Source organism: Amaranthus tricolor, chromosome 4 (assembly GCF_026212465.1).
Source record: "Amaranthus tricolor cultivar Red isolate AtriRed21 chromosome 4, ASM2621246v1, whole genome shotgun sequence".
Lineage (NCBI taxonomy): Eukaryota > Viridiplantae > Streptophyta > Magnoliopsida > Caryophyllales > Amaranthaceae > Amaranthus > Amaranthus tricolor.
Window position 1 is genome coordinate 27,666,222 of NC_080050.1, and position 25,576 is coordinate 27,691,797.

At 34.3% G+C, this 25,576-nt stretch overlaps 3 protein-coding genes across 5 annotated transcripts; all 3 read right to left on the minus strand.

Annotated features, from left to right (window-relative positions):
* LOC130810592 (E3 ubiquitin-protein ligase ATL6-like) lies at window positions 1-2,995 on the minus strand. Its single transcript, XM_057676708.1, has one exon. The coding sequence runs from the start codon at window positions 2,442-2,444 to the stop codon at window positions 1,518-1,520; it is 927 nt and encodes a 308-aa protein (XP_057532691.1). The 5' UTR covers window positions 2,445-2,995; the 3' UTR covers window positions 1-1,517.
* Window positions 2,996-3,199: 204 nt separating this feature from the next.
* Window positions 3,200-9,680, minus strand: LOC130810591 (protein DETOXIFICATION 27-like). Of its 3 annotated transcripts, XM_057676707.1 has the most exons (9): window positions 9,155-9,278; window positions 8,761-8,872; window positions 5,906-6,447; window positions 5,124-5,210; window positions 4,834-4,890; window positions 4,489-4,727; window positions 4,294-4,412; window positions 3,951-4,037; window positions 3,200-3,566 (listed from the first exon to the last, which is right to left on the minus strand). In XM_057676707.1, exons 2-9 carry the CDS (start codon window positions 8,809-8,811, stop codon window positions 3,513-3,515), a joined length of 1,236 nt encoding a protein of 411 aa, XP_057532690.1. In that variant the 5' UTR covers window positions 8,812-8,872; window positions 9,155-9,278; the 3' UTR covers window positions 3,200-3,512. The 3 variants fall into 3 exon arrangements, with proteins under 3 accessions (XP_057532690.1, XP_057532687.1, XP_057532688.1); XM_057676704.1 differs by lacking the exon at window positions 8,761-8,872 and having other exon boundaries at window positions 9,155-9,679; XM_057676705.1 differs by lacking the exon at window positions 8,761-8,872 and having other exon boundaries at window positions 3,325-3,566; window positions 5,906-6,288; window positions 9,155-9,680.
* Window positions 9,681-11,083: 1,403 nt separating this feature from the next.
* LOC130810227 (AT-rich interactive domain-containing protein 5-like) lies at window positions 11,084-24,009 on the minus strand. Its single transcript, XM_057676205.1, has 14 exons — window positions 23,799-24,009; window positions 22,731-23,085; window positions 22,428-22,564; window positions 22,274-22,313; window positions 21,413-21,465; window positions 21,195-21,240; window positions 19,561-19,653; window positions 16,728-16,847; window positions 14,976-15,027; window positions 14,828-14,894; window positions 13,944-14,010; window positions 13,792-13,842; window positions 12,826-12,918; window positions 11,084-11,530 (listed from the first exon to the last, which is right to left on the minus strand). Exons 1-14 carry the CDS (start codon window positions 23,978-23,980, stop codon window positions 11,426-11,428), a joined length of 1,461 nt encoding a protein of 486 aa, XP_057532188.1. The 5' UTR covers window positions 23,981-24,009; the 3' UTR covers window positions 11,084-11,425.
* Between the last annotated feature and the right edge of the window lie 1,567 nt (window positions 24,010-25,576).

Below are 25,576 nucleotides of genomic sequence, written 5' to 3' on the forward strand. Positions count from 1 at the left end.
TTTCACTATGTCTCTTAACTCCGAAGTAATTTACAATTTTACATGATTCACTCTTAAAGCAATTAAAATCACAAACATCATAAATTGTAATGCATACGCTATTCAATTTTCATAATTTTCTGTCCAATTCATATATATCACTCACTCTTATTAGGGCTAAAGAGAACACCATACTAAGATGACTTAAAGAACACAGTATCCGAAGAAAAAACAGACATTAATAATTCAACTTATTGTTCATCTCGTGAAATTAAACTCGTCTTTTAATCATTCTTTAAATAATTCCATATATTAATTGCATGTTCCTAAATGAAAATTAGCGTTTAAATAATTTCATATATTCTCGGGACTGTTTTGTAGCCAAAGAATTTTGGCTACTCTGTTTTTCTAATTTACCCAAGAACTTCTTCACCCTTGACCCGTTTGACTGGTTATCCTTAAATCTCGGATCTGTTTCCTCCTTTCGCTCTATTCCGTGGGCAACTTGGTTCAGCTTTGCGCTCTAGACCTTGTGGACCAGAAGTAATAACAAGATCTCTCCAAACCAAACCCCTCAACCAACCTTTCCTTCAATCTAATTTTAACTACCGCTTTTGATTTTTTCTTCTCTCAGCCACACCATAGTCAGCCTGCCTTAAGCCTGCTTGGACCTTCATCTCTTGCTCCCCCTCAAAATTTCTTAATTCAAGTAGATGTTGCCTCTTTCCTCCCATCCTCTAACCTTTGCACCATTGGCGCGTGGTCTGCTTTTCCCAACTTGATTGTTGACATTCTGCCTTTATCCTCTCTGGTCTCTGCTAGGGTCCTTGATGCTAACATGGCTGAGCTTCTAGCTATTATTACGGGCTTTTTGGTTACCGATCTCCTCTTGTGGACTGATTTTTATATTGTTTCGGATTCTAAAGTAGCAGTGGAAGGTTTATCAGACATCACTCCTATTAGGGACAGATATTCGTCACTTTGTACCTTTTGCAGGGAGCTCCCAAGCTGGACCCTCAAGAAGGAAGTGTGTCATGTCCCCAGTTAGGAAGTTCACTATGCTGATTGCCTCTCCCACCAAGATCGTACGAAAATCTCCCATCAGTTCAAAATATTTAAGCTCTCAAGACCGCCATCCTATATAAACGATGTTATTATCTTTGATTTTGATGTTTTGTTGCCTTGTGATGATGCAACTATAGACTCTTTATTTCTTCCTCTTGTCTCTTCGCCTCCCCCTATGTTCGAGGAGCATGAGACTGTTCTATTTCCTTATGATCTACCCTAATTTTTTATGGTTTTATAATATGTTGCCTTTCTTCCCAAAAAAAAAAGAAAAAGAGAGAGAGATGAGCTTTACGGTGTTTTAATGGCTAAATTGAAGTAGAAGATGTTGGATACATTTTGGATGAACATATGTAATAGGCAAGAGTATTTAAGGATAATCAAAAGGCGAGTTCATTTTCAACGTATGATCAGAAATTGGATTATTAACGTTTCCATTTTTTCTATTTTGCATCCAATGGAACAGAAAAATATTATATAGGCCATAAACGATCAGTCGTTTTAACCGGTCCACGAGTCAAAGTCTTTGAACTATTGACGACCGAACTGGTTGATGCCGAATTAGACCGGATATTAATATTAATAATAGGAGGAGTAACAGAAAACCAGCCACACCTGTTAGCATTCCTAGGACTAAGTATAGAAGACAACGTCTTAGACCGGTCGGGTAATCTATTTTGAACCTCTTCCGGTAAGACTAATGTAAACCGGTCTGAATTATCCCCCATAGAATGACCGGTTGAATGCGACCTAGGAAACTTTCCAACAATCACCTTCTTAACATCATCAACCATTTCACCATTATCACTATCTTGATGAAATTCATGATGATCAGACGGTTGTGATTGATCTCCTTGAGGCGGTACATGGATAATACTGTGGGGTTTAGTAACACCTGATTCAGGAACCAAAGATTGTCTACAAATGGGACATGTTACATGTTTCGTAAGCCAAAGATCGATACAACGAGGATGAAATACATGACTACAAACGGGCAACAAACGTAAGACTTCTTCGTCTTGGAATTCACTTAAACATACCGGACAGTTCAGATCGACTTGACCTTTTCTGTGTTGTTTAACATCTGAGTAAAGGTATGTAGGAAGGGATTTAATGGATTCCGGGTCAAGCCCATGGGTAATGATTTGCCCGTCACTGGTTAGGTTCGGGTTAGGTGGGGCCACGTTGAGACCAAAACAACCATCAGAGAATTGGCGTAGGAAAACCGCAAGGCAGCCTGTAAACATGAAGATTATTCCCATGATGATGATGATTATGGTTGATGGTGTGAAGACGTCTCCAGTGTTACCTTTGAAGCTATCTTGGGCTACAATGTTTGATGGTGCTAGGAGGACTAGAATGAGTAGAGAGGAAAGAATTAAGTGGTTTTTTGTTTGCATTTTTAGGGTTTTTTATGGGATTTTTGAGGGATTGAAGGTTTGTAGAGAATTATTTAGGAAGAAGAGAATATTAGAGCGTATCCCATAAGATTCAAGAATGAAAATGAGAGTTGACTTAAGATGTTCCAATGGATATTAGTTTTATGAACTTGTTACGTGCGAAAGAAACGAAAAACTGTAGGAACATGCCAAAGTTTTGATGTCAAAAGATTGTAGTCAGCTACATGAATCAATATATCAGTTCTATGATCATTCACATGGATTAATTGAATATTTAAAATGAATTATGATGATGAGGTGAGTCTAAAGACTAATGGCATGTCACTTAGGATATATAATAGTGAGAATATTAATATGTTTAGTGTCCTTTGGATCCTAGCCAATAGACATACTCAAGACTATGCTAATTTGACAAATGACATTAAAATAATCCAACAATTTGGCTCCCTTGCTACCAAATCAATCATGAATATCATCAAGACAAGGATTGCTAGTGTCGATCGATTTGATTGGTCAAAAATTCTCCAAATTTTGGAAAAATAAAGAGGCGGGTTTGGTTGGGTCAAAATTTAACAGGTCTATTAGAGTTCAAATGCTGATCTCGACCAAAAGTTGGAGTTATATCAGTTTGATTGGGATCGGGATTGGTATTCGGGTTAATGTAGCAAGAGTCAAGCAAAGAAGCATAATAACTTGCAAGTTTTCGAAAAAATTTGTCTAATGCTAACCTTTCCTTGGCAGCTACTGAATTTAGCGTGCTTCATATTGAACAACTGCAACAGAAATTTATAGTAAACATTAAGAGTATTCACACACGTACTGCACGAATGACATAGCAAATCAAAAGAGCAAATGAAGAACGATATAAAGAAAGGTCGCTAATTTGAGCAAAGAAATTGTACACTTCATCCAGCAAAATTGATTGTTTTCTGCAGTAATTTCACAGTTTCCTCCTTACAAAGTGGACAAAGAAAAGACTATCATAAAATCCTTTGTTAAATCTGACCTTTGTAAATAATCAAATTCATGTTTTTTTAGTCAATAAGGCAAATTGTGAAGATTTCTTGTTTAGTCATCTAAAGCTTTATTCATCATAAATTGCTTGCCACGAGCTTTCAAAACCTGCATTTCGATCATGATCACATAGAATCAGGACTTAATATCTTGTGAAAAATAAATTGAATGCTGTTAAGAATTGACACACCCCAGCGTATCAGACAGTCGGTGATTACCCATGGAGACTGTAGACTAGCCCCACAGACCAACACAAGTCTTTTCAGCGCATTTTGGCCTCACTAGTGCGCACCCAGGGAAACTTCCCAATCACTCATCCTAAGATTGCTCCAAAGCAAGCACGCTTAACTGTGGAGTTCTTAGCATATGGCTCCCTTGAAAAGAAGATGTGCCTTGTTGACATGGGTAGTCTATCAATACTTTTTAAAGCGCAATCCGGGGTATCACAAGAACCCTTGCTAGTTGTGTGTCAATGGCATTCAAGTTTAATACCTCCTTTTCCCATTCAAGTTTGCTTGCGACGGCAGCCAGCAGCATTATCTGTGTCAGACTTCCACCGAGCATTCCAACCCAGATTCCCTAGAACAGAAGAAAATTCATGGGGACATGCTCAACTAATTTTAAAGACGAAATGATCTTTATACTATTAAGCGGAAGCGAATAAAACGGGTCAGGAAGGTGGTGGATCAATGGACTAGAACATTGTGCAAGTAATATAAATGAAAAAGAGCAATAAACAAGCTAAACAAACAATAACGAGTTAATGAAGTTCACCAAATTATGGTTACGTAGAAAATAAGATGACATGCATAGAGTATGTTGTTCTTCGACTTACCATGTATCCAAACTTTAATACAAGCCCAATAAAAATCCCAAGAGGGACGCCCACCAAGTAATAGCTTCCGATATTTATATATGCTGCCAATACTTGCCAGCCAGATCCGACTGCTATGCCTGCGGAAGATCATATGGAACTGTTATAAACCGACTTAAAAGATATAATTTCACTTCTATATTTGAATCCAATTACCTAAGATGACTGGAGGAACGCTATTTAAGAGAATAGTGGATCCCAGTAGAACTGCTAGCTCATGGACACCGGAGATCACAGACAAGTTCGGAGTGAAAATCATTGCCAATCTGTCAGGGATGGCTACGACTAGTGAGAAAAATATCAATCCGATGACTAACGATGTCAGCATGCACACTTTAGCAGCAAACTTGGCGTTGTTGACATTTCCTGCTCCCAGCTCTATGGCTACTCGCACGCTGTACCAATAATACAATAATTCAATATTAGAAATTGCATTTTCTACAACGAATATAAAATAAAAATGAAAAAAAAAATTGTAAGACATTCTGAATAATGATATACCCAGTGGCAGCAAGGATTCCAAGTGGAACCATGGACTCCCAGCCAAACAGCGTTACACTGTCAATAACAACACTTAGTTACAATTAAGGAAACGTAATCGAATATAATGCTCCCTGCATCCCTTATCATACGACGCATTAGAATATTAATACTAATATTATTTAACATTAATATCAATGGACTAGTTCTCGTCAGTTCTTTTGATATGAAATGGAGTGAGTATTTCACATAGAATTGGAAATGCAACTATAGCTAATTATACGGAGCAAGAACATGGGTCCATTTCTAACCATATGGAGAGAGCATCAACAGCAACATGTGAGCTTCCAGCACCCCCAGATGCTATAACTAGGAAGCGGTAATAGACATTCTCCAATCTGTAAGACAAAATATGTTTGACAAGAAGATAATTGTTAATATGTATAGTTGTGATAACTTCACCGACAGATACAAACTTCAGACGGAAGATAACTCAGCAAGCTATTTCACGCTTTCATCAAAACAGCAAACATAAAGTCAAGGCTAGCCCAATGAAAAGCTTCAGAGGATTGTTCGTGGTGATTAGGGGTGTTCCATAGGCCGGATAAGGGCCGGGCTGGGCTTTAGTAAATAAGGGCCCTTTAAACTTAATAGGCTTTTATATGGGCCGGGCTTTGAAAACCTGGCCCGTCCTGATCCAGCCCGCTTTATTACTTAAAATTATTATAATCCCCATGATTATTTATAATAATTAAATTGTAGAAACTTTAATAATCCGTATTGGCATTGTCATTTATAATAATTAAATTCTCAATCAATTTTGCTATTTAAAAGGGCCCGCTTCCGACCCTTATTAAAGCCTTTTATAACCCGCTTCATTTTAATTATAGTAGAACCCGTTTTCAACCCGGCCCTTACAAAGCCCTTCTAAAACGGGCCGGGTAACAGGTCAAAATGCGGACTCGGCCTGTTGAACACCCCTAGTGGTGATGAATCATTCACCAGAATCATATATCCTGGAGAGCTACAAAATAAAGTGTCGAATTAGGAAAGTAAACCAGGAGAAATAGATTTTAAGAGTAAAAGAACCCACAAGACCATCACACCAGAAGCCAAAGCAAGCTTGAAGAAGTCCCACAATTCAGTAAAGGCTTTCGATGACAAACCATTCCATGTTAAAGGACACCCACCGTAAAAAATGTATCCACACAGTATAAATACAGAGAACCACCACGAGAAATCAAGAGTAAGGGCAGTTCCTACTATACCAACACCAAGCTTATACACAAAAAACCAGCTGATAACGGCATGTACTGCTAACGCTACAGCAGAAGACCAAGCAATGATGGCCATTTTTAGTTGGCTTTGTAAAAACCTCTGGAGTGAAAACTGAAATACAAAGCTTAGGTGCATGGGGATCAACCATCTCGCTACTAAGCCAGTTCTTTCAGCCACTTCGGCTGATTGGCCTAGGATCTGCAATAAAGGTGCGGCAAATATGAACATGGGAAGCAAAAGAATTGCGCAACAAAAGAGAACCACGCATGAACGCTGCATGTAGATGCCTAACATGTGGTATTGTCTAGCACCATATGCTTGCCCACATAATGTTTCCAATGCAGTTGCCATTCCAATCTATAAAACATAAATCCACCCAAAAAAAATACAATAAGTATTAAAACTTATGAAAAACCTTTAAGATTGAGCTGCACTTTTGGAAATAGAATTAAAAAATGTGTGGATCCATATCATAAAGGAAATGGGTAAACTAATGCAGCATGGAAAGAAAAGGAGAGAAAGTAAGCAATTGTGGGACTGATAAACCCCGAATGCATTTGTGAAATTTTACACTCATGGACCGATGGAAGGAACTTTTGACATGGTTACAATTTACATACACTTATAATTGATAGAATGTTAAATACAACAATCTGAGTAGATTTATTCTAGCTAAATGATACTAAAACCTGTAGTTTATGGGGGAAATTATGAACGAAAGTAGGTATTCAGGAGGCTAATACTCCAATCAACAAGAATTTCACATAAAAGACATGTTTATGAGTATCTTAACTTTGTTTACCTAGTTGTAAGGTTTTAGTGCATGCTCTGTTTACTTAGCAAACATCATCTTGCACAACATACACAGGTTATGTTACCTCCGTTCCACCCATGTAAAAACAATTTGCGGAAATAGTCGCGGTGTCGTGAAATTGGCTATAACGGAATAATAACGCGAAACACGGTTGACGCAATGTGAATTTTTTGAAAAAAGAGGTGTTTTGAGCTTATAATTGCATTTTTGTTGTTGAATTACTATTAATTTGACTATAGTTATTATAATTGCACTATAGGAGGTACTTATTAGTTAATTATCTTGTTTAATGATCAAAATTATGAGTAACTATAGTGTAATAGATATGTAATAGTTAAAGTTAATGGGCATTAATGAAATTTTAATGGGAGATGTTATAAGAACTTTTTCTACAATGTACTAGGGAAATGTCAGAGGAAATTTTCTATAACCTCTTCTTGACAAATAAAGTTGTAACGGTGAAATATGGATTCACGCTGTGTAACGGTGAAATATGCGTTCACGTTATATAATGGTTGTAACATAACGAAACAGCTGAGTTTATATTCTATGGTTCCACCTAGAATAGATAGTGACTATGAAGTATCGTATTGATATTAACTTACATGCTGAACACTGAAGCTTCTAGAACATTCTTGAATACTTTGTCCTTCCTAACTTTAAACGATGATGAGGTGACAAAAATGATACTTAACGATTGTCGAGATAATAACAGAGTGCTTGTTTTCCTTGATGTTTATAGAACATAGGAATTCTTTAATGTTCACAAAAATAATTATTTTAGCCTCTAGGTGTTACACAGAATCTACATCTATATTGAAGTTTTTTGGTGGAAAAACTATGAACTACCTGATAGACACCTTTTGTGACCAACTACCGAATATCAACTTTTTGCTAAACCTATACACTCCTTATTAGCTCATTATAATAGATTAATGTACTCTTGACATTTCATCACTCATGAATTGACTTTTCATACTAGTAATACTCAGACCACTCATCATGTTTTTGAACCCACTAACAATCATGCAGGTGTATTTTACTTGCATCCTTCTGACATATGGGAATCTAATAGTGAGTGTGCAAGGGAGGAGCAAACTTTCTGACAGCAAGAGGCCTAACACATACTATCATGACCAATGTAAAATCCATGACCATAGTATAAACAGACGTTGGATACCTAGTTTCAAGCCAAACACTTGGAAAAGAATCAGTGCAAATGTACTCTAAATGATTCACAGAACAGAGAAGCAGAAGATACTGTGACAACAAAGATGAAATCAAGCCGGTATAGACAACTGATGAGCATGGGATAAATCAATAAACTCTAACGACGACGCAGTTAACAGCAGTGCCTTGCTGGTAAGTACTGTTTAATTACTTAGAGCAATAATTTTTAGGCAACATGTACAAGATTGTTTTGTTCAGCTGTGCAGGTCCAACTAAGTGGTGTTCACAAAGCTAAAAGTAGCGATACGAGTGTGCACTCTGCCAACCATGTTAAGCTTCTGATCAGCAGTCCTACCCTTACTCAGAAGAGCTGTTCCGTGCTTATATACAGGTGCATTCTGAGTCTACAACATACAGGGCAGGAGCTGAATCAGCCTATAATATCTTCACCTGCTATATAGTGTACACATAGGAAGGATATATATCTAAACTACACAATAGTAGTTTCAACAGTTCTCCCCTCCAATTCCCTTCCCTCTATTTCTCCCCCCTCACCTTTTGGAATCCAAATGAAGGATCATTGCTGAAATCATGGGGGGATTATTGACACTAACCCTCCTAGCCATAGTGCAAAAACAAGGCCGCATCACCGTATAGCAATCGTATTATAAAAGTTTTGAGCTCACCGCTACTGAAATATACGCTGCATTGACCGCAAAATCCTCTGTCCTGGCCATGAAATCCGTTTCTCGACCATCATCGCAACCATGTCTGAAACCGTATTTTTACACTATGCTCCTAGCATAAAATCCTCATTTTCTTAACATTAAGCTCAAACACATTTATCAATAGAAGTCAAAAGAAACCAACTTTACTTTAAGTAGGAACCATAACAATTAGAAACCAATACAAAACTGAATTCCAATCAAACAATCAATTAAAACCCAAAAAACATATGTCAAAATATCAAAGATTTCTTCTAGTGAATCCAACGAATACCAAAACATGCAATAACAAAAAATTATCAAAATATAAACAATACCCATGAACATAAACAACAGAAAAAAGAGAGAGAAGTACCAAAAAGCCAAAGCTAATGGAAATGAGAAGGGTAGTGGCAATGGAGAAAGCGGCAAGGTCAAGGTCACTCAAATGACCAGCCAAAGATTGAGTGATGATAGTAAGAGAGAACATTGCAACACGGCAAAAAATGGATGGCCCTGCTATTCTCCATACTTTCTTGAATTCTTCCCATGTCTTCTGTGTTCCAATCAGATTGATTTTAGCCTCTAAATCATCTCCTGAATGAACAATTGTATTGTTGGGATTCAGATGCAGCAGCAATGAGTGTTGTAGATCATCCCCCATTTTTGGTGGCTTTCTCATTCATTTTGGGTTCATCTTTGTCTTTGGAGTCTGGAGGCCGGAGTATGAATTGAAAAGGAGTGTTTTCCGAGTTTTTTAGATTAAACACAAATCGTCAATCAACCAGATTATAAAATGTTTAGCAATTCTTGTGAGTTTAACATTGAAAAAAGTACATATAACAATTGTTGTTGCAACTTGCAAGCTTTCTTAAAAAAAGTTTTCTCTGTTAATCTTGAAACTACGTTTTTTTGGTGCTCTACACTCAAAAAAAAAATTGATGATTGAATTTGATAACTTTAAATCTCTAAATTAATTCAAACACAATGCAAATGAAAATAAGTATAATATTTTTGATTATCATTATTATTATTATTATTATTATTATTATTATTATTATTATTATTATTATTATTATTTATCAATGGTTAATACTTCCTTCATTCCTTATATAGTTCCCATAAAGAATATTTACAAAAATTAAGAAAAATAAAATCTTTTACATAGCGATTAAATTATTATATTAAATAATAAATTTGATAGAAGAGAGTAAAGAACATTAACATAAAAAAATATTAAAAGAAAGCTAGTGAAAAAATGATTTTATAAAGTTAGTGGAAAACATATAGGGACCATAAGGAATATAAAAATGTTAAAAAAAAGTTAGTAGAAGATAAGTGGAGACCATAAGCATTATTAAAATATTAAAATAAGGATGAACAAAATTATTTTTTATCCAAAATTTGTGATATGAAGTAAATAGAAAGATTTTTTATGAGATCTACGAATAAAACACCCAAAATGGCAAATTAAAACTTCTTTAAAGAAAATAGGGAGTATATATTAAAAACCTATTTCACGCATTAAAAATCTCTACTTCACATGCTAAAAACTATATACTTCACGTATCATAAACACTTATTTCTACATAGTAAACTTTTATTCAACATATCACAAACACCCACTACATACCAAAAACCTCTACCTTATATATTATAAAAGCATTAGGCATTTTTATCAGTAGAAGTAGGGTTTTAGTGAGTTATAATAATTATTTTTACTCGTATAAGTAGGTATTTTGATAAGTCATAGTAGTTATTCTTAAAGTAGAAGTAAGTATTTTGATAAATCATATTAGTTAATTTTACCAGTAGAAGCAAGTATTATAATAGCTTACAACAAGTATTTACATGTACAAGTAGTTACTATGATGATTTATGGTACACGTTAAAAATAGATATTTTAATAAGTCATAATAGGTATTTTACCAAGTAGGAACTTATGTTATGTTAAGTAGAGATTTTATTGGGTTAAATGGTGTTTGCTCGAATGTTTGTTGTGTGGGCTTTTGTTTACTGGCTGTTGTTTGCTGAAAGATTATTTGCTGAATTGTTCTTTAGTGGGCTGTGTTATGCATGTTAAAGGGTGTAGTTTAAGATTAATTCATTAGCTTACTTTTTCATAACCGGAGAAGCATAAATCATTTGGGAATTCCAAATACAAAAACACAAAAAGTAAGAGATTCATGAATAAAAAAAGCGGACAACAGTTACATACATGTTCATAATACTCTTATAATACTCTTATATCCCTTTGAATTTGCTATATAAATTCATCGAGGTCAAGCGGAAAGTATTTATGGAATTTAAGTTAAGAGGGCATTTAAGCCAGCATTGCTTCTGCAATCTAAAAGAAGTTGACAAAGATTACAACATTGTAGAAAATTCATTGAAAACTAATCAAATTTACAAAATGGAAAGTTGCACTCTACAATGTCAGTATTCCATACAGTTACAGGCACAGCTATGGAGTTGAAGGAAAGAACTACGAAATCGTCCCATAATTTTGCAATCCTAACCTAAAAACAACTAATTAGTCAACTTCTCTCTAATTCCGATAATCTTGCCAAGAAAAGTCAGCAGTTTCTGCTCCTTTTTACCTCCCAAGAAAACTACAATCACACGAATCTACATGTAGATGGCCAGCTCAGATGTTTGATCGATCAAAAGGAACACGAACGAACAGCCTGCCATGCAAGCTTACAACAGCTGATGTATGTAGAGGATCTATCCTCATTGGAAAGATAACAACCTGAAACCCATCGACCGTCGGATTTTAATTTAATGAACTCAAAATACAATTGCAAAGCAAAGAACCCATGTTACTTAAATTTTGGTATCGGTGTGACTGTATGAAGACACATGAGCAGGACAAAGCTACAAGGGGTCCCGAAGGAGGCTCGACCCCTGTGCCAAAAATGCTATTCTTTGTATTTTTCGCTTTGGCCCCTCCTACTAGCGTAAGATACTCCCTCTAATTCAATTTAGTTGTCCCATTCGGTTTAGACACATTAAGAAAATGAGGAGACCACCTAAAATAGTAGACTCAAGTGTAATATTGGATATTTTTAATATTAAGAATTGGAGGGGACCACCTAAAAGTAGACCCATGGGCAATATTGGGTACTTTTAATATTAAGAAATAAGGGGACCTCCTATAAATGTATGTCTTAAAATGAAAATGAGACAATAGAGTTGAACTGCTCAAATAAGAAAATTAGACAACTAAAAAGAATTGGAGGGAGTATATTTCATGAAAAGTGAATACATGTAACAAAAACTAATATAGTTCAATGGTTAGAGCGAAATTCACATTGTAAGGTCAAGGGTTTCAAATCCTAATTTAAACTGGTATTTATTTTGAATAAACTAACAAATTTATATTATAATGTCATTACTCTCATAATTTTACATTTTATCTTTTTTGTGTGTTTTTATATTTTCAGTCTTAATTTTAAGTGTTGAGACTTACTAGACGAATCAGAAACACTTTGCTTTTTTTCAAAAGGGATAATTATAGGGAAGCTTCAAATTCATGGGTTGAAATCATTTTAATCTACATGATTCTACAATTTTCATACTTAATTTGACCCTCTTAGTTCAATATCCTGGCTTTTTCCCTGCACATGAGCGTGCCTAGAGTGAAAGACTAAGGAATTCCATAAGGAAGAACTTGATTTATATTAAAATGGGTACCGTACTAGGTGGGTTGTTTGGAAAATTGGAATGGAAATGGGAATGATGGGAATGGGAAGGTGAGACTTATAATTTAGACTTGAGATGAGATTTTGAAGCTAAAAAAAGAGCTGAGGTCTCAAACTTCAATAGCCCCACCGCCCCCACCAACCCCCTAAGGACATATTTCTAGGGGATTTTGATCAAATTTAAATCCCATCCCTTCCTTGCAAGCAAACAAGGACTAGCGACTTTCTTCTATAAATTCACATTTGCTTCCCCCAAAATCCTCTAACAAACACCCCTAGGAATAAGATGAAGAGAAAGAATTCCATTGCAACAAATTTTTAAAAAGGAACTGTCACAATTTACCTTCCTAAACGGTGTGATGCCCCAAGGATTGTCAAGCTGCTCTGGCTGACCAGTGATGACCAGACGTCCAGCAGGATCCGACTGAACGCGAACCTAAATCATCAAGATACAAAAGAAAATCATTTAGTATTATCCATCCAAGAAACAAGTTTCATCCGTCATCTAATGCAAGGAAAAATCATAAAATAAAGAACATCAATTGAAAGGAAAACGCATCATTCAGGTCCACACATAACCTAACAACAACAATGTCAGAGCCTTAATCCCATGTTATGAGGCCGGCTACTAGAGCCAAAAAAAATTGTTGACATAAGCACTGAATATCCTCATTTCAAGAAACAGGAGAAAAATGAATCCTATCAAAGAAACCACAATATAACTTGCAGAATTATGAAGCGTAAAAACTTTGATATAGTACAAGAATGTGAAGATAAATAGCAGATAGCAAACTCGAAGAAATCACAAAAGTTTTAGCACATGAACAAGTTAAACTATACCCCTTTACATAGAGTGTGAGCTTCACGACAGAAGAGTCCAAATTACTCCACATCTTCTGCCCAACCGAAATGAGCAGCCACACTCATTTCTTCTTTTTCACACATTGACCTGCCTTATTGACCATTTTATTGCACAACCTATAAGTCCCATATGCCTATTCCCATCAAACCTTCCACATTTTTATGAAAACCTTTATGATCATTGATATTTGATAACAAATAATACAGCATACAGAAGGTTCAGATAGATAGTTCAAAGTTAATCAAATACACTGCAAATATTGCCAAGCCAGCAGAAAATTAAAATAAAACCAGACAGATATACTCCATTAAAAGTGAAAACTTATTATCAGAATCAGTTAAATGTGCTCATGTAAAACCAGGATTCATGAGCAGGTACCAAGACAAGATCAGACCAGAGCAAACCAAAGATTTATAGCACTACATTTTTATAAGATAGCCAAAGTACCTCCTCTCGAAGGAGCCCAGGAACTAAAGCATAAACCTCAAAGCAATCTTTCTGCAAAAGGATAACAAAAAAGAGGAGCATTCGTCAGTCAAATCACATATTCTGTTGCGCGAGAAGAAAGTACCACCGAATATCAGTTTAAGAAAGCTCACACTTTCTCTGACATTGATTTTCACCCAATCAGCCGGAGGCCCAACATCCATTACTGTTGACACTGACCTAAAATTAAAGGAGAAAGTAATTCATAAGATGCATTAAACAAAGGTAAGGTTGCATATATGTATGAACCCTAATTCTTAAGATCAACCATTAAAGAAACTGTTGACCAAGATGTAATGCAAATGTGAAAAGGTCCTCTCAAGTCTCAAGTAAACGGGAAAAATTACCGTACAAGCACTAGACCAGCAGAGATGTGATCAAAAAGGTCCTCTCAAGGAAATTGAATATTTAGACGTATCCGACACTTGGACACGTAATAGTGTCCAACATCAGTAATTGAGTCAAAGTAACATAGGTTGTTGGCATATCCATTCAAGGCAAGTGTTCAAATCTACTTGGGGATAAACTATGTAGTGAAATCAAATGTGGTTGTGTTGACATCCTTTTAAAAAATGTAGTCTAAGGGGATGCGCAGGTTGCACCTCAACATAGGCGCAAGATTAGTCGAGGAAAACATTACAATGTGTTTTTGGTTGCACTTTTTTCGCGAACGCACTCAAAGGTGCAAAAAGGTGAGGCACAATCCTTTGCACCTCATGATTTCAAAACTAAACAACAGAGCGCATGTTATGGATAGATTTCATAGAACATCATATCTTATGATTCTAGCCAATACATTTTTCTCCAAAATATATCTAGTGTTAAAACAAGTGAAGGTTGAAAGGAGGTACTGTCCTCATATTTTGTCTTAGCCACGAATATAAAAATATGAACATTCATGTACGAGTGTAGTTGTTCTTTTTAATAAAATTCCTTATATTTTGGAGGGAATTGAAAGGGGGAATGAGAAGAAAGAGGCAATCTGACAAAACTCAACTGTTTGTTTGCTTCAGGAATTTCATGTTCTACAAGCTCCAGATTACTTGGTTTCTTCTGCTTCGTACCTTAGTCAATAATCATTGAAATGAAGCAGCATTAATTTTGGTCAAGTGCAAATATTAACGCAATAGGAAACAGCTACATACCAATGTTTTTTAGATTCTTTTCTCGCTTTTGTGAAGAATTGATGCTCTTATCCTGGCATATGAAATATATTAGAAAAAGATACGCAACAAAAAAGATGAAATATTTCAAGCGATAGAATCTCCAACCTAGATGGCATACCATCTTTTTAAAAATACTCCCTCCGTTTCAGCCTTAGTATTCCATTTGATTTTGACACTATTCATCAATCACTCTTAATTTATATTTTACACTTGATTAATAAGTTAAAACATAATCAAGTGGAATCATGTTGGATTCGCCTCAATACAAATATTAATATCAACTTATTATAGTTTTTAATTATGTCAAATCAGAGATATTACGACTTGAATAAGTGCAATGGCACGTGTGCCAAACTAAATGAGACACATAGGATGAAATGGAGTAATAATTTAGAGTCATCTGAAGTATTGGTAAAAATCTGCATAGAGGAATCTTCCTACAACAATGTCTACTTTTAAATTAGATAAGACGTTAGAGTGCCAGATACGAAATCCACTAGAAAATTACATGCATAACATAATTCAAAGATAATCATAAAAAGGGAGAAAAATCTTCTATTATGCAAAATCAGTAACTCTCCATCATCCCCTTCTGCCCAGGGCATCACCCTTGTCCTCCAACACACTTCTGTCTTTCATCCTTACTCCACTAAATGGATAGATCCACTATCCTAGTCAGCACCAACAAGGGCAACAACCAAGCCCCTTGCTTCATTGTGCTTTCAAACACAATTAAGACTTTGCTAGTCATTCTGTGAAGCTAGTGGTGCAACTAATGTGAACCAGCTCAGTGAGCTCTTTGGTTTTGCTCAGTCAAACTCAATTGGTTTGCTTGGGCTCAGCTTGACCAAGCACACACCTAAAAGCGTCGTTTAAACTAAAAAATAGCCACGCTCAAGCTCAGTCAGGCTCAATGCAGATTATATTCAAGTTTTTGAGTTAAGTGAATATCAGTCTCACTTTCCCCTAATGGAAGTAATTCCAACCTTTCATGTGTGGTTGGTCTCACAAAAAATTACATTTCCATTCCATGTAAACTTTTCCAACTCTTTATCCATCACATGAAGACTTGAAGTAATGAGCCAAAGTAAAATCACTCCAAGTCAAGTAATGCTTAAACTCAAAAAAATAGTCATGCTCAAGCTCAGTCATTGACAAATGAGAAAATGGGAAAAAGACATATTTTATCTAGTTGATATTGCTTGTTTTCATGAGCATGGGATGGCCATTAAGCTCATTTGATTGCTAGATGATATTTCAGGTGTAGGAGAAGAGAATGTTGAAAAGGAAAAGAGGTCTAGGGATGGTTGCAATGGCAGCATTGGGAAGATTGAGGAAATGAGGAGGCAATAGACACATGAAGAGAAAGAAAGCACGAAAGAGAGAGGCTGGAGGGCTCATATCCAAGGCAACATAAAGCAAAAGGAACAAAAAAGAAGAACCAGACAAGAGGGAGAGGTGGACGTGGCATGTCATAAAGAGAAAAAAGAATTAGACAAATTCTTACTATTCTTACCGTTATTATCATTCAATACATCATTTTTCTCATTCTAAATGTTTTTGAAATATTGCTCACACATGCAAATTCCATTAAGCTCATTTAGCTCAAACTGTAATCCTTATATGTCGGGTGTCCAGCTGTCCTACAGTCAGATAGTATTATAGCCTGTCCTACAGTTCAAAAAAAAAGCATATACAGAGTATTTCAAGCAATTCTCCATCTTTTCATACCTTGATAATCGGCTCGCCTACTTCTCCTAAGCCAAAATCTCTTTGAGCATGCCAACCCTGCATTGCACGAGCAGCAGCGTCCCTTCTCACCCTTCCTGAACCGGTCTGATAAGCATTTCCCTAAAACAGGAGAAATTACGCATCAAATAAGGCCACAAGCCTGCAATCAAAGTACTCATAACAAAAGCATATGGTCCAGCCTAGCATCATACCAAGGTAGAAGAGATAGTAACCAAGGTTTTGCCTAGCATCACACTAATAAAAGCATTTACTAAGCTACTTTTTATACATTTTTTGTCTCTACAAACCATAGTTAATTGTTATTGGAAACAAACCAACAAACAAAGATCGGTTAATTAGTGATTTGCCTTGTTCTTTGTTTCTGTCATAGTCTAATACAACTAGATAAGCGTAATTATTGGTCTACATTATAGCACACAAAAAAGCTATGTATATAGTGTATGCAACAACTCAGATACCATCACATCCAAAGTAAGACTCAACCCTTAAGAAGAACCCCCACTTGAGGAAAAATATATTAAGGCTCTTTTAGATTTAAGATTGATGATGACGATCGAAGGGACTACATTAAGGGACAAAGGAATTACTTACGTTGAAAAAAGTCGCCCCATATGCAAGTTTAGACGCAGGAAGAATAACGGTCAGAACGTTAACATAGCTTTTCTTGTCATGAGATAAAAGATTTATCTTGAGGCTTTTTCTACTGATAATGATGCCACTTGGCAACATTGAAAAACGGTAATATTAGTCTAAAATGTGTAGGTTTTATATAAACTACAAAGGTTTATAAACAAAATGTAGAATTCAAGTTTCTAAGTGGGAAAATTTGGTCCTTTTATAATCTAGTTTGTCTTGTCCTAGTTGAAACGTGATGATGCTTCGACTAAATGAAATTCTTTTTACTGTATCTGCGTGCATTTTGCCAAAACAGTTCGTTTCTCAACTATAAAAGAAACATTGTAATTTCCATGAGTTTTTTTTTTCAATTATTAATAAGGAACCAAAAGTAGCTAAACTTATCATATATGATAATTTTCTTTAATAGCTCTATGATGTTATTATTTTATGATCTAGTTAGTAATGGTTTAAAAAGTAAAACTCATAAAACTTGCAATCGTTTCTTTTATAGTTGTGAAACGAACCATTTCGGCAAAATACACACACATACAGTGAAAATCATTTTTCCTAGTCAATGCATCATTATGTCTCAAGAAGGACAAGGCAGGTGAAATTATAAAGGACCAAATTTCTCACTTGAAAACGTACATTTTACATTATGTTCATAACCCCTCCATATTTAAACTAAAACCATCACTTTTTGGATAAGTATTACATTTTATCAGGTCAATGGTATTGTCATCTAATATATACCAAGTGATTTCATTATCAATAGAATAAGCCTCAAAATAAATGTTCTCTCTCCGAACAAGAAAAGTTGTGTTGGCGTTTTGGCCTCTATGCTTGCCCTCTCTACTAAACTTGCATATAGGATATTCATTGTCAATGTAAGTAACTCTTTTATCCCTTAATGTAGTACCATCGGCCGTCATTAAGAATGCTAAATCAGAAAAAGCTTTATATATTTTTTCTCAAGTATAAGTAATGCTAATTTAGGTTCAAAATTGGTAAAGTTTCATTTGTTATTTTCCCTATATACACTATAGCTTATTCCACCCACCACACCACACAAAGGTTTAGCCTTAAAGTCTTTCACAAAAGATTTTCTTATTGTGTTCTAGTGAATCTACAAAGGATTAGCTTTCCTTTGCTCATGAGTCGCACTTTAGAAACGGTTAGGAGTAAGCTTAAAACCTTCACTCCCACGATTCCTTAAAAACAAGATACAAAAGTCAACAACAAAAGTCTTGGCCACCCCAATCCATAATAGAAGTAAAATACAAAGCACCAACTCACTTTTCCCTTAAGATTTGCTCATGAGTCACCCTTTACGTTGATGTGGTCATGTGCAAAGACTAAAATAGGTAGGCGTGTGATGAGCAATTAACATGCGTGAAGAATGACATGAAATATGAAATTCATAAGAGCATACAACAATGGAAGGAAGGAATGAATGAAGGATGAGTATACGTGTATGGTAACTGGAATCAACTTTCTTAGTTATAGTCTTATAGACTAGTATTATATTGTCGTTGACAATCACGTTGATTTATTGGATTTAGATTTTGGTATTATTGTTGTAAAAAGAATCATATAGTTCTCTAAAAGTGAAGAAAAACAAAATATTGATTTTAGAAATTTTTGATAAAACATACCTAATTAAAATAAAGAAAGGGCTATAGATACTGTCGGAATAAGATGATAATTTGTTGCTAAAAGTAGAGACCTGATCAAGTGGATCTCACCTAGGGAGGTAAAAAGAGCAGCTACCCATATAGAAAAGAGGATGGCTTAAGATTCCTGAAAATCAGTGGTCTTGCTCAAAAAAAATGAATGAAATTTTTCGAATGGTTTCAAATCATTCATCATAAATGACTTCAATGATCCCTAAAACTCTTATATGTCTTAATTTGCCAGAAAGTGCTGAACTAAACACAAATACCTCAATATTCAACAAGTGACGCCTACATACCTGGGGCATTGGTAGTTTAAGTGTTTGACAGGACATCTGAACATACATTTCCCCAATATATAATGGTAAAGGAGATGGCAGATCAGAACTAGGCTTTGTACCTTGTTTCTCATCATGCACACAATAGATGGAATTTAAAGCCACTGTACCAAGTGCAAAATCTTAAAATGCAGAGACACAAGAACAAAGAACCTCGCTTTAACATGTCAGATGAATGACTACCTCATTTTCAACCGAAGTAGAATCAGGGATGGTGACTTCTGGAAATTCAACCTCACCTATCTCTCTTTTGTGCTTTTCGTAATCCAGAAGCGCCTGCACAGGAAAAAAAAGCAGCAACAAAATCTTAAAAACAATAATTAAATGTACCACAGCTACAACAACGCAAAAACCTCATTAGAATATTAGGTTGGAATACCAAGAGTAAATTGTGACAATGAATAGTTATACAGACAATTGTGCTTCACACGAACATCAGTTGAACTATTATCGCTTGTTTGCATGAAAAAAATGCAAAGAAACGTAGAGAAGAGATTGAGGGAGGCAATCTCCCTTGTTTGACAAATTAGGGAGGTGAGGGAAATGAACAGGATAAATAACGAGAGAATTTCTTCCTTCATTGTTTAAGAAATAAATCATCTCATTTGTAAAGATCAGTGAGCTATATGGAATGATAAGACTCATCAAACAGAAAAAGACAGCTTTACTCCACTAAACTCTCATATTTTATCACATAAAGGAAAGATATCAATCAATTTGTCTCCCCTAACCCTCCACCCTATTCTAATATCTCTTTCTAGTGCTTTTCTCCTCCTTACCCCACATTGGTCAATTACAAAAGAAGGCACAAGCCATACATATATCAGATCGGGTTTATTGTTCTTTATACATATGAAATAGATGAGACTCATTTATTAAGAAACATCAAAAAAATAGAGATCATGTCAGCGGCACAAATTAGTCATTAACAATATGTTTGGATAAGAATTCAGGAGGGAAAGTAAAAGGAAGGGGGAGGATGGACGAGAAAGGAATGGGAAGGAATAATAAGAAAAGCTTTCCTTGTGTTTGTATAAGAGGGAAAGTGAAAAGACAAACCATTTTCCTTCAAAATCTTTCCGTTTTTGAAGAGATTTGGTCATCAAAAAAATTAAGGAAAGTAATTCCTTAAATCCCTTCCTTTCAAACCCTTCCCCTTCAAATTTGTTATCCAAACAAAGAAAATATATCCCTCTAAATCCATTCCTTTCTTCAATTCCTACAATCCAACAAAGTGTAATGGTGTCTTTCATAGAGTATTTGTAGTCATGGAGCTACTCATACATTCTTCAATTCTAAACTCTCCCTATGGAAAGATCGGACCACTTCCTACCCTTTTCCTATACTCCTATTCAAACAATTGAGTATTTTTTTCCTCGTCTTACCCCGCCCCTTTCCTTCTTTCCTTTTTTTTACCAAAAGACTAATTCAAATAATGTGTAAGAGTCACTGAATCCCAGATAGGCAACAACCATGATAAAGCCTTATACCAATAAATGGGATAGGCTACATAAATTAAAACCAATTAAAGTATGAATCCACAATAATAATTTTCCTTTTCCAACAATTCCTATTTAATTCTATTTATTACTCCAAACCCAATTTCTAATTCTTAAGCACAGCTCCAGTTAATAATTAATTCAACATCAACCAAAGGATTTATACATATACTGAGAGATGGCTAAGAAAGAAGACTCACAAACATCAAATAATAAGTAGTTTTACGCAGTACAAATCATCCCAGATGTATATGCACACAAAAAGATACAATAGATAATTATATCCCAAAGACATAATTGTGCAATAAGGGCCATTACCTTTTCATAAAAAATCCTGAATGTCCAAGAAATTGTAGTACATGTCCTGAACAAGAATGGACCAATAATTGGGTTAAATGTCGAGTTCAGCTGACATCATAAACTTCTCACTGAACTATTAATAAACAGAAATGAAATGAAGTTCAATCAATCAAAAAAACATTTATCCCATTTCCAGAAACATTTAAACAAAAGTTAATGAACAGGGCATTTCATACTTTGGCGGATGGAAAGATTCCCCAACTTGCCGCCACAGCTTGTACGTAGTAACCTGTAAAAAGACGAGAAATTTCAGAATGCACAACACCATTCCCTTGTCCTTGAAATATGACCTGTGTACATCCAATCTAAGCTAATGAGGCAGTAAAATCAATCAATGGATCAACAAGTGCCTTTACTTCTATATATAACAAAAAATCTGAACTCTTTCAAATGCATTAAGAGAGTACGCAAATGAAAATTTATTGTGGTGCAGGCAAGGATTGCAAAGGACGAGACATATTTTAGTATATGTTGCGTCAGTTCAGTGTAATCTGAGAAAAGGGATTTAATCATACAAAACTAGCAGCAATTGATAACCAGTATTTAAATAGACACCTAAAATCCAAAGATCCATAATCAGACACATCTCGGAAGGAAAGAGTCAATAGATAAGAAAGAACCGGCATTGTTTATATGAATTTAACATTGTGGAAACGGTCACACATCATGGGGTCCTTAATTGTAATGTGAAATATCATTTACAATTCAGGAAATATTAACCTAGTTAGCTGAAAAATGCATATAAAAGTCATGCTTGATTAACGGTCAAAAAAGTCATTCACCCCTACACTGTACACATCAAGCATCTGAAACTCGTGAAAATATGAAGCAAGCAAATCATTTGATTCATGCAACACACCACAAATATAGGCATCAAGGAATGAAACAAAGGCAACAACCTAGAACCGACAGCTCTCTAGAGCAAGACATTTTGTGCAAAAATCTTATACCAATGACAAAATGACTATCATTACAAAAAATTTCAGCCCTTGTACATTAATAATAAAAATTATAACACTTGGAACAAACAAGCATACCCTGTCATATCCACCCAACTGAACCACAGCTCTCCATAACCTAGACAACAAAAGATTAAGAGCATCTATGTCAATCAAGCAAATTTAACACTCCTAAAAAGAGGAAATCAGGTAAATTTGTTTGAGAGGTAAACACAAAACAAAGAGGCCATACTTCAAGCAGTTCAAAGGCTCCCCATAAAACTTGGGTGGTTTGAATTCCATACATCTACCCTTATAGAAGGCTATCAGCTCATTTATGAACTCAGCTTGTTCTTCTTTAGTTCCAGCCTCCTCGTCATCTTCAATCATCTAAAAGTAATTCAAAGTAATGATTGTTCCTGATCCATTAACAGTAAAAAAAATAGAAAAAAAATATATAAAAAGCATACACATTCTCAAGCACTAATAGTAGATAATACAATTCAAAATCCCATTTTTCAAACTTAAGTTATAGCACTGATCTTATCAAAGGCACCTTTAATCTCTTGACACCATTGTTAGAGCGCCCTCCAGTTGCATCATGATAGGTTTTAATCAACAATCTCCCTGAGGAAGATCGAGGGGTACTGGACTCAGTTGAGCCACCACCATTTTGGGTCTTGTTATCAGATCCTACACCTGTTTCCTGCTCCTCGCTGTCATGTCCTCGCTTAGAGGAGTGTACATTCTCATTCCCATTCCCGTTGAATTTCACATTACCATTTCCTTGTGAGCTACTTTGATTTTGGTCTTCCTCGGTTACAGGAGAAGGTGTATCAGTCTCTTCAAGCCCAGGTTCTTCTTCAGGGCCATCACCCACATCTATCTCATACTGACTGCCACTACCCATTCTAACTCAAAAAATTTCAGGTTGTTAAGCATAAAAATTACACATAAAAACTAATTAAATAATTTTTTAAAACAAAATTAATAAACCCTAATTAAACTCTTCCTTTCATCAATATCTTCTCAGAAAACTAATAAAACCCATCAATCATTTTTAACTCACAAATGTAACTCACCCAGTTCCTTATTATTTTCAAATCTAATCAAACTAAGAAAACAATTGTAAGATAATTAACAAAGGAGAAATGTAAGACTATCAAGACAAACAAACAAACAAAAATGAAGTCTTTTTACTTTGTTCTTATTTCCTTTCTCCTCTTTTTAAAGTTCCAGCACAACAAATTAAACCAAAAATTTCATTTAATGATTAATTACACACCAGAATTATGAGCAAAACACCAAAACCCTACAAATTCTTCCTTTAATCACAACCTACTTTATAAACCCACTAATCAAAACCAAAAAACACGTGTGTTTATATAATAAAACAAAAAGAAATGTACAACTACCAAGTCAAAATAAATAAATAAAAATATTTCACTTCATTCTTGTTATCTTTCACCTATTCATTAGAGAAGTTCAATTAGCAGCTATAATAACTCTAAAAAAACATCAAATTTGAGCAAAAAAGGGTAAAAATCATTGGAATTCTCAACTAAAAAGGGTGAAAAATAGCTGAAAGTTAATTCAATAACAGAAAGAGTAAGGGAAAGATAACCTGTTGTCGGCGGTGACAACAACGACGGGAATGAAGCAGCGTCGACCGGAGAGAGAATTAGAAGAGTAGAGTAGAGTACAGTAGTGGAGAGAGAAAATGGCCGTCAATAAAATGGGTCGGGTTTCAGGTTTGAAATTACTTTCTTTTTGTTGTCCCCGAACTAGTCTACCCTCTTTTAACATCAAAGATTTTTAGAAGCGTGATATGTAATAATTAATTTTGTCACTAATTAAATAATATATACTACTCAATAATCACCTGTTGCTTTTTTTTTTAAAAAGTTATTATTTGTTATTTTGAATGTTTTATTTGTTATTTGTACGATGATAAGAAAAATAACTTTATTTATTTTTATTTTAATAATTGAATAATGCTTGTGATCCTTACATATCTCCGATTAACTTCAATTTAACATTTTTATATTCCTTATAGTGACCACATGGTTCTTTATAAAAAATTTTTTTAAGGAAAAGCGTCAGAAAGTACCTATAAAAAAAATTTCCAAAAAATACCTAATAAAAAAGTTTTGTCAAAAAATACCTAATAAAATTTTTTCTTTTTGTTTTTAAATAGCAAAAATTTGAAGAATTTTAACTCGCTATGTTAATTAATGGCGTGGTTGCGTCATATATATTTATACTGTGTTGTTGTTTTTTTATGAGATAATATTTAAAATATGTTTAATTTAGTATAAAATGATAATTTTTACAAAAAAAAATTAATTTAATTGTCAAAATGAAAATTATAAAAACATATTCATAAATCATAAATCAAGAAAGAATAGTTAAAGTAGAACTAGGCATTGATTGATATAAGATTTCTTTGATTTTTTATTTTTTTTAAATGGATCCCTTTGATATCTTAATTTTCCTACTTTGTATATTGAATAAATAATAAAATGTGAAACAAACTACAAAAGGATGTTAATCGTATCCTTCCAAAAATGGTTTGAATAAAAAAATGTGTAACTAACTACAAAATGATGTACATCTTATCCTTCCATAAATGGTCATAAACCAATTTTAACAAATATCCTATCTCTTAATATTTTCTTTTATATAGTTTTCAAAATACAAATTAAATGTCGAATTTTAAAATTTTTTCACAAACAACACACCAAATAAAATATAACTTCTCAAAAATAATAATCTACAAATATTTCAACCAATTCACCTTATAAAAATATTCACTAAAAAAATTTGAGTTCATCAACTTAGGTTTAGTTGAATAAGAAAAGACTGTAAAAATAAGAATAAAAAAAAGTAAAGAATCACTAATTAAGTTTGATTGATTAAAAATATGCTCAATTTTTTTTAAAAAATAGGTAATTATTTGCTCTGCTTAAAATAATAATATAAAGTAGTTTGGATTCAATAAAACCAAGTTATATTAAAAATAAGCAGTGCAAAGAACAAAAAAATAAGTTATTTAACTTAGTAAAAATAAATTTAATCTAATAAAACATTAGTCTAATTTAACGAACTTAGTTCAGTTCACTTAAAATAAGTTAAAGTCGGTAAAATTAAACTGAATACAATATGTGATCAAATAGAAATGTGATCAAATAAAAAAGATAAAATTTTTACTCTGTAAAATTAATCATCTATTGATGGATATATTTAATTTTACACATTAATATCTTTGTGTGAGATTTTAAATTTATATATAAGATAAAACTCTCATTATTTTATAATGACTATATATTTATTTAAACACTATAAATGATCATTTTTGGAAAACTAATTTCATTTATATGTCTTAAATTGGCCCAAAATTAA